At 49.1% G+C, this 10000-nt stretch overlaps 1 protein-coding gene across 1 annotated transcript in view; it reads left to right on the top strand.

Moving 5' to 3' along the window:
- The window catches only part of LOC310771824 (ski oncogene-like), a gene marked incomplete at its 3' end in the record, with an annotated part of 15862 nt that overhangs the window by 1376 nt on the left and 4486 nt on the right, over positions 1-10000 (top strand). Inside the window, exon 2 of the mRNA XM_083664339.1 lies at positions 587-1274. Coding sequence (XP_083520465.1) covers positions 587-1274 — 688 coding nt within the window. The remainder of the gene's footprint in view (positions 1-586; positions 1275-10000) is intronic.

Here is a 10000-nt window from a genome sequence, read left to right as displayed (position 1 = left end):
ACAGAAAGAGTACAAGGTAATACCTCGAAGGTATAACTTACATATTGATATTGCACATATCGTATAAGACAGCGATACCATATCGGGAAAAAAACGCTACCTTCTCTGCAATGGGGAGACTCGTGGGTAGCCACAGTAGAAGCCATTTACATTCCTGTATCTGGAGGTGAGAGGTCAAGCAAGGGACCCCTTTCCAAATAGTTCTCTAGCCAAAATGCAGTATATCTTTGGAGCCTTATTTACCCCCCTTTCCGACAAGCTTGCACGACATGGTTGGTACCTGATGCCTTAGGTCAGCGATTGATTCCCCACATGAGCTGCAACCAGGGGTCCTTGTGGGGGTGGGGGGGGGGGGGGGGGGTACCATGGGGTCCCCTGTCCCTGTCCCATATGGATGAAATCATATCGAACAGTAAAAAATATTCTCAAATTTGGGTCGATGTCATCAGATGGGCCCATGGCCCTAATGGGGACTAAATGAGGTGTGGGTGGGTGATATCACTGCCTTGAGGTCATCACGTGTCACATGACAGCAGATACTTGACTCTGGCTTTGTGTGTGTTGTTGTTGTTGTTTATGTGTGGAGGTGCGAGACGGTGCTGGAGAGCGAGATCATATCGTGCTTCGTGGTGGGCGGGGAGAAGCGCCTGTGCCTGCCGCAGATCCTCAACACGGTGCTGCGGGACTTCTCGCTGCAGCAGATCAACGGCGTGTGCGACGAGCTGCACGTCTACTGCTCCCGCTGCACGGCCGACCAGCTGGACATCCTCAAAGTCATGGGCATCCTGCCGTTCAGCGCGCCCTCCTGCGGCCTGATAACCAAGACGGACGCCGAGCGGCTCTGCAACGCGCTCATCTACGGCGGCGCCTACCCGCCGCGCTGCAAGAAGGAGCTGGGGGGCGGAGGAGGAGGAGGAGGGGGCGCGCTGGAGCTGGAGCTCACCGAGCGCAGCTTCAAGGTGTACCACGAGTGCTTCGGCAAGTGCAAGGGGCTGTTTGTGCCCGAGCTGTACGGCGGCCCCAACGCAGCCTGCATCCAGTGCATGGACTGCAGACTCATGTACCCCACGCACAAGTTTGTGGTGCACAGCCACAAGTCGCTGGAGAACAGGACTTGCCACTGGGGCTTCGACTCGGCGAACTGGAGAGCCTACCTGCTCCTGGGCCAGGATTACACGGGCAAAGAGGAGAAGGCCCGCCTGGAGCAGCTCCTGGACGAGATCAAGGAGAAGTTTGACTTCGCCAACAAGTACAAGAGGAAAGCATCGTCCAGGGTGAGTCTGCCTACTCTGCTTTCTGATGGTTTTACTATTGACTTTGTGTGTGTTTTTTTATTTTTTGGGTACTCGCGCCCCCCCCCCACCCCCCCCCCCCCCCCCATCCCACTGAAAAACAATGCTGATTTATTTTGCACATGATCTCACACACACACACACACACGCACACACACACACAAACACACACACACACACACACACACACACACACACACACACACACGTGAAAACTGTAAACAGTTTAGCAGACGTTCATTGAGTTTGACAGTTATTGAGAGTTGATTTGAGTAAAACTGATGCCAGTGATGTCATCATCAGACTTGTAATTAATAGAACCCAATGATTCAGTGCCTTCCGATGACATCACTGGCATCGACTCTCAATAACTGTCAAACTAAGTGAACGCCTGCAAAACTCTTTGCCGTTTTCAGATAATGGTGAGATCAGATGCAAAATAAAACATTCTTTTTTTGTTTTGTTTTTTACGGTGAAGTGTTCCTTTAATTTCTCGCCTTTCCCTCCATAGACATACTGCAATCCATGTATTGCAGTTCACCTTTGATGTCTTATTTGTCTTACTTGTATGTCTAGTTTGTGTGCTCCTGTGTGCTCCACTCCACTGTCTGTCTCCTCACAACGTTTGCACGGACCTTGTGTTGAAGTTGCCCCCCGACAATTCACTTTTATCTGAGCCTGCTTTGAAAAGCACTGATATGCAGCCGTGTTATCACTTGATCCATTTAGTGAGGTAGCTAGTGTGCGCTGTGTCTAGTGAGGTAGCTAGTACAGTGTGTGCTGTGTCTAGTGAGGTAGCTAGTGTGCGCTGTGTCTAGTGAGGTAGCTAGTACAGTGTGTGCTGTGTCTAGTGAGGTAGCTAGTATGTGCTGTGTCTTGTGAGGTAGCTAGTACAGTGTGTGCTGTGTCTAGTGAGGTAGCTAGTGTGTGCTGTGTCTAGTGAGGTAGCTAGTGTGCGCTGTGTCTTGTGAGGTAGCTAGTACAGTGTGTGCTGTGTCTAGTGAGGTAGCTAGTACAGTGTGTGCTGTGTCTAGTGAGGTAGCTAGTGTGCGCTGTGTCTTGTGAGGTAGCTAGTACAGTGTGTGCTGTGTCTAGTGAGGTAGCTAGTGTGTGCTGTGTCTAGTGAGGTAGCTAGTGTGCGCTGTGTCTTGTGAGGTAGCTAGTACAGTGTGTGCTGTGTCTAGTGAGGTAGCTAGTGTGCGCTGTGTCTAGTGAGGTAGCTAGTATGTGCTGTGTTAAGTGAGGTAGCTAGTGTGTGCTGTGTCTAGTGAGGTAGCTAGTGTGTGCTGTGTCTAGTGAAGTAGCTGGTATGTGCTGTGTCTAGTGAGGTAGCTAGTGTGTGCTGTGTCTAGTGGGGTAGCTAGTATGTGCTGTGTCTAGTGAGGTAGCTGGTATGTGCTGTGTCTAGTGAGGTAGCTAGTGTGCGCTGTGTCTAGTGAGGTAGCTAGTGTGCGCTGTGTCTAGTGAGGTAGCTAGTATGTGCTGTGTCTAGTGAGGTACTAGCTAGTATGTGCTGTGTCTAGTGAGGTAGCTAGTATGTGCTGTGTCTAGTGAGGTAGCTAGTGTGTGCTGTGTTTAGTGAAGTAGCTAGTGTGCGCTGTGTCTAGTGAGGTAGCTAGTGTGCGCTGTGTTTAGTGAGGTAGCTGGTATGTGCTGTGTCTAGTGAGGTAGCTAGTATGTGCTGTGTTTAGTGAGGTAGCTAGTGTGCGCTGTGTCTAGTGAGGTAGCTAGTGTGCGCTGTGTCTAGTGAGGTAGCTAGTGTGCGCTGTGTCTAGTGAGGTAGCTAGTGTGCGCTGTGTTTAGTGAGGTAGCTGGTATGTGCTGTGTCTAGTGAGGTAGCTAGTATGCGCTGTGTCTAGTGAGGTAGCTAGTGTGTGCTGTGTCTAGTGAGGTAGCTAGTGTGCGCTGTGTCTAGTGAGGTAGCTAGTGTGCGCTGTGTCTAGTGAGGTAGCTAGTATGTGCTGTGGAGCACAAGTACTACTGGAGGGGGTTCTCAAAGTGTGGTCCGGGCTGCCCTCAGCGGGGAGGAGGTCCCCAGCAGCAAAATGAGGAAACGTCTTAGTTTCACTATACTATTGACTACTAATTAGTTAGAGCATGATTAAGAATGTAATCACAGGTGTCACTCTCACTCTCACCACTATTATCCACCCATGTTACAGTCAAGCAATAGTAAATCAACAACAAAAACCCTCTTTCCCCAGGGCTAAACGTGATCAAATGGGGGTCCCACTCCCTGGCATAATGTGGGTGTGTGGAGGTTGGTGAGCCCGCCTGCTGCAGAAGAATCAGCCAGTATTTGGTCATCATTGCCATATTGCTGCTAATTAGGCCCATCCACCAGTGACAACAGAACGCCTCTGGTGGCAATAAAACCATTATTTGCCTGTGAAAACACCTCTTAGGCTGGATTTTTATTGGCCTATACTGTAAATACAATCTCATTTACTAACAAATGGCCCAATAGGAAGCGTTAAATAACAGTTAGGAGATATATAGACTCCGCCCTTGTCATTTCAGGTGGAGGGAGGGAGGGAGGTGGGTGGGGTGTCCTACCTAACCCCCCCCCAATCACACACACACACACACATGAAGCACTTGAGGAGACTAGACGCTCTCAATCCACACTTGTGCTCTCTCTCTCTCCCCGTGGGGGTGGCTTTTTTATTATGATGGGTAGGATCTGCCAATGTGCTCCGCCTGCAGAGCTCATTGCATTACAGTGCAGACTGATAGCCTCATGTTTGGCTTCCTGACGATTTACCCGTCACTACTATCTGCCGCTAAGGCGCCTCGCTAATTTCTCTGGTTGTATTCCGTATCCTGCAATTTACTTCCTTCCTCTCTTCCTTTTCTTTTTCTCTTCTTCTTCTTTTGATTTTATTGTTATTTTTCTTTACTTCAGAAAGCTGTTTGGAAAAAAAGTTTGAGACATTTCAATGAGAACATTCACAGAAGGTTGTGTGGTTTTAATCGCACGCCGCCCCGCGATGTTTCCCGTATTTTTTATTAATTAATTCATTAATTTTTTGGTGACGAGACGATTTCCGATTTTGCGAAGGCAGTTGATGGGTTTGCGCGGTGTCTGCCATTCCTTCATGGTCTGGTGGCGTTTTTTTTTTTACAGCAAAACACTATTGTGATTGTGAACCTCTATATGAAGGGGTTATAATGTGTGCTTGTGGTGGGCAGGCAGGACTTTGGAGGGAGGGTATATAGGTGGGTGGGACACTGATAAAAGACCCCCCCCCCCCCTCTCTAAAAAAGGCCAGCGCGGCCATTTGCATGAACTGTTACACATGAATGGAGTTGATGAAGCAGGTTTAGAAGTATTGTGGTGGAAACATAATATGATCCCAACAAAGAGGGGCTTTCAGCAAACACCGGCCCCCTCCCCCTCCCCCACCCACATCCACCTACCACACACACACACACACACACACACACACACAGACACACGCACACACACACACGCACACACACAAACCCACACCCTCCCTCCTCTTACCTACTTGTTTTACCCCCGTCTGTATAAAAGTAGAGTGGGCTGTGTGTGTGTGTGTGTGTGGGGTTGTAGGTGGATGTGTGGGGTGAGGGGTGGGCTGTGTGTGTGTGTGTGTGTGTGTGTGTGGGGGGCAACAGACTTGTTGGTGGGTCACATGAAACAAACGCAGAAGTGTTTACAAGCGCTTTCCAGCCGATCCTCCAGCGTGGCTGCTCTTGCATTCAGTGGAATTTGCTAACAGAAAAGCCGGGGAGGGGCGGGGGGGGGGGGGGGCTTGAGGGGGTGCAGAGTACCAGAGGCCTGCAGGCTGCCATGCATGGGGAATAGCCCCTCTTGGCACATGCACACGTTCATTCAGCCTGGAGTGGGCGCACCTTGAGGACCCCCCACTTTAAGGGCCCCCCATCTCCCTTTTTTCTGTGTGTGTGAAAAGTACCGACGATTGTTCGAGTCCCTCCCAGCTTCTCTTCATTCCGCTCCGCCTTTTCTTTCTTCTTGCTTTCAGCGGGGCTTTTTTCCTCGCGCTGAGTCTGAACGGGCCTTTGGGGGGCGTGACTACGCACAAAACAACTACGGTCCGATCGGTCCGATCATCACGCTTACTGTGTGTCGTGCGTACAGTTGACTTTTGGGGGTTAGCGTCAGGGTTATCCCGAACACAAATATATCCTTATCAGACATGATGGAGCAATGTCTTTTGAGACATAGTCATTTAAAATTTTATTAGAAGGATAAACCCCTTGAGATGAACCATCTGGTTTTCGAGGGGGTCCTTAGCACAAATATACAGAAAGAAAACAGGTGTTACATAAAACAAACACAACATACAAATACACTCATACATACACATAAGAAGCACTTCCAGGCCTAGCCACTCCCCAACCCCTTAGTCCCCAAAGATAGCATAATATATACAGTGAGAATACATACTGTAAGTGTACACATACCAAGATAAGGTGAAATTACAATTTCAATGTACAAATGTGATACTTTAACTTTGAAATTCTCTAAATTGATACGGTAAAACACGTTTAATTTTGAGTTGGTGACGTGTAGTCAGAGTTGTCCCTCCTTGGCTAAAACCTTTTTTGGGCGGCGCCAAAAATTCCTTGTGCTGCTACCGAGGGAGTATTTTCCGGGAGAAGGAATTGTAAGGAGGAATAGCGCTAAACTCACGGCACGACAGAGCGGTTCCCCCCCCCAACGCCTTTGTCAGCAACATCTCATCGGAGGCACTTTGAACATGTTCCTGGTAGGATGTGAAGCAAAGAGCTAAGACGCCCGCGCCGCCGCGCCCGGCAGCTCTGTGAATATTAATGCAGCAGGCGCTGTTGCACAAAGTGTTAGATGCAGCAGCCGTCTCACACGGCAGGCAGACAGACGCAGGAAGTCATATTGCTTCACTTCCTGTCCTTGGAGAGACACTCTGTTGCGCGACGACGTTCCTTTTGAGACACATATCTGAAGAATCATAGACCAGTTGAGCAAAACCAGGTTTGTTCGTCTTGCGGCATGCTGCCAGTGTTTGTGAAGTAAGCGTTTGGGTATATTTGCTGTGTGTGTGTGTGTGTGTGTACATGTGTGTGTGTGTGTGTACATGTGTGTGTGTGTGTGTGTGTGTGTGTGTGCGTGTGCGTGTGTGTCTGTGTGTGTGTGTGCGTGCGTGTGTGTGTGTGCGCGTGCGTGTGTAAACACTGAGTGAATGCAGCGTGCCATTGTATTGGTTGAGAGTTGATGTGCTGGGTGTGGAGCAGGAGCGCGGTAGCGTTCTTCTGGCACTGCCGACTCAGTCTTCTGGTTTCTGGCTGGTACACATGTGGTGGGTGGCACACACATAATCAGTGGTTTTTCCACATCAGGATGTTTAGATAAGGATTGCTTGCGGCCTCTCTCTCAGATACATTGCGGCCTTTTTTCCTTCGCCCTCAAGATGATGTGATTTCTACACAATCCGTCTGTTTTGGAGGGAGATAGGAGAAAGAGATTTGGGCGGGGGGGGGGGGGGGGGTGGAGATACTCACGGTTCGTCTTGAATTCAAACTGGCAAGCTGACGTTGGTTTTGGTCTTTTTTTCTTGTTTAATCTCCCACCGTGTACGGTTTAACCACTTCCTTATTATGGCAGAAGTCATGAAATTGGACGCAATAGCAGTTCGATTTTTCCATCCGAAGATGAATGCTCGTCCATCAGAGGCAGACAGGAGGCAAACGCTAGTTAGTGAGTCTGGGCTTAGCCTACATTCCACAGACCTGCCACTCCTTGGGAGAGGTGAGGACATGAGCGTCTTGCACAACGGCTGCATGGAAACACTCCGGAATGGGCTTGAATGAAACATGTCCCCACACACACACACACACATGCTCCGTAACCGCCATTAAAGCCTTCCGCTCGCTCCTCAGGGCGGGAAAAACCACCGTGCTTTTCATTTTCCTGCTCATTTTAAAGAAGCAACCGGTCTTCCATGCTTGATCTTAAAAATAGCAGAAACTAAGGCTGCTTTGGAGTTTGAACTGTAGACTGTAAAAAGAGATGGACGCAGTGCGTTGTGGCCGCCGCCATCTTGGTTTTCGCACACAGCTCGCGCGAGACCAGGGGGTTTCCCACAGAGAGCCACAGCTCCGCCTGCTATTGGTCTGTGATCGGCGAGCTGTGCGATCACTGGACAGGCGACCTGTCAATCACCTCTGTCTTTTCTATCGTCTATTTTACTCTAAAACGGGTGAGTTATCAAAATCATCGTCGGTCGTCGTGAATGGTGAAATTAGCTCTAGAGACCAAAACCGTTTGCCGTCAAGTGGCCCTTTGAGGGAACTGCAGTTTTCAGTACATCCGTATTAGAGAGTCAATGCGACCAAGAACGCCTGCCCCCTCGGTTTAAGACACTCGGAACCGTTTGAAAACCCTCAAAATGGAGGGAAAAGGCGAGCGAAGCCTTTTGCAGATATTTTGTTCCAAATCACTGCAACTCAAAACGTGTGGTTCCCATTCCTGATGTTCAGGAGCTCAAACTTCCCCTTTTACTTCCACGTCCCGCCCCGCACCCTCCCCCCAGCGCAGCCTGGGATATCTGGCCTCCAGCTGAAGGAGCCACTTGTTTGAGGAGGGAGGTTTTGGGGGGGGGGGGTTCCTCCAGAGGAAGTGAACTCCCTGAGGGGATATATGCCCATGTGCTGTTTCATATGCAAGGCACAGTGCTGGCTAAGCCTGCTGACAGCCAGCCATGTCCACACGGTGGACAGGACAACAGCTGCTAGCTATGCATATCAATGGCCGCTCCAGAGAATATTTCCATTTACTTTGCCCCCCCCCCCCCCCCCCTCGTTCTTCAGAGAAACAATTGCAACAATCGCAAGCGTCCTCTCCATGCGGAGTTGAATGTTGTGTAGACTCGGTTCTCAGTCTCTGTCCGTCGGCGTCGCTCGACCTGAGGCGGAGAACTTTCTCCCAGCTTTCCTGGTTAAAACTGGGTGGAAAGTAACCATTTGAACAAAGACAAAAAAAACACGGCATGGCAGAGCCAATCCAGAGTCTTTAGGGCGGCCCTTTGTGCAGAAGGGGCGGAGACTGCAGAAGGGGCGGAGACATGCAGAAGTCGTGTGCTTGTGGATCAGACGGAATGTAACGTTGCTCGGGGACATCCAGTTTCAATGTTTTTAAAAGCTCTCTCCGTGTTACAAAGTGATTATTCGCTGTATCTCCAGTTTGTTTCAATACGGAGGAGAATGCGGGGAGAGCGTTATTTCCGGTAACTTGACAAAGGGGGCGTAGGTTTGTCAACGTCCATTCTAACTATTAACTAAACTATCTAACGAAACTATTTTTGATAGAGTTCCCACTTCCCAGTCGATTGGTAGGCGGAGCTCTCCAGTGGTCTGCAAGCCGAGACTAGACTTTGCCGCGTGAAGAACTTTTTTCTTTGCCAGTTGAATTCTGCGTTTTCTGTTTTCACAGAGACACTTATTTTTGTGCACGAGCCTGTCAGTCATTTTGTTTTGAAAATAAGGCAACCACTGATTACTCATTTACTGGCGTCTGTTGCTCCATCTCAGTCAGTCTGTGTCAGCCCGGGTCTGTCTGTCATGGTCTTTCAGTCAGTCTGTGTCAGCCCGGGTCTGTCATGGTCTTTCAGTCAGTCGGTGCTGTCGGCAATGACTGAGGCTCACGCAGATCAATGTTATTGACGTTCAAGTGTCTTTATGTCAAGTGTGATTGAAAATTCTATCGCTTCTCCAGCTCTGTTAAACCAAGTGACGGACACAGATATTTGCCCTTTAATGGAACTCACTGGCCAGTTGGACGCAAAATAAATAACATATTGGGATATCTATCAATTGATGCAGTGTTGTTCTGTTACATTTTGGGTTGACACAAAAGAAATTGCATACTGATAATAAACAGAGGCTCCGTCAACAGAGATGAGGAAGACGAAAACTATCTTTGCAACGATTTGGACTCTTAATTGCTTTGTAGTGTGAACGGTATGCAAATGAAAGTCAATTAAAGAACAGGGTGTTTAATTGGCAGTTACGTCTGTGCGCTGTGCGAGTGTCGCGCCGATTATTCCCCACATGTGCCGTGTGTCACTTTGCTCTGTCGCTGTTCAGCCCTCTCGCTCTCCGCTCCTCGGCAGCAAACCGGTTGGAAAAACAATAGTTGCGTTATTGTAACTTTGCAGGAACACAAACTTTTCCAGAACAAATTGTGTCGGCAGATGAAAAGCCTGCGCGGGCGGCCGCGTCCTCTCCTCTCCGCTGTGTGTCATCACCGTAACACGACGCGCAATGAGAGAGAGAGAGCGAACGGCAGAGAATCACAGGTGACACGGCTTGTTGTGTTTGTCTGGAAAAATTCTTCAAAAGACCGACATCAAGGCAGCAGCGAGCGAGAAGGAATCAATGAAATGCACCGATTCTTTTCATATCTCCCCCGCCAGCAGCTGCTTAATTCCGAGCCTTTTAAAGTTACGCTCACAAAGGGGATTTTCCCACTGGCTGCTTGATTGTGCACAGAGAATGAAAGCACCTCCAAGGCACTATGGGCTAGCTTCTCCTTTAGTACCAATCTCATTTGATGAGAAAGCCACGGTCAACTGACGGCTGTTTTGAATTTTAGAATAGAAATTGCTTTTACGCCACTGTCTTAAAAACCCAGTAACACCACTGTCTTGAAAACCCAGTAACGCCACTGTCTTGAAAACCCAGTA

The sequence above is a fragment of the Poromitra crassiceps genome (genome assembly GCF_964638095.1).
Source record: "Poromitra crassiceps genome assembly, contig: HAP1_SCAFFOLD_1324, whole genome shotgun sequence".
Lineage (NCBI taxonomy): Eukaryota > Metazoa > Chordata > Actinopteri > Beryciformes > Melamphaidae > Poromitra > Poromitra crassiceps.
Note: the sequence above shows the minus strand (reverse complement) of the source record. Positions and strands in the feature narration are given on the sequence as shown.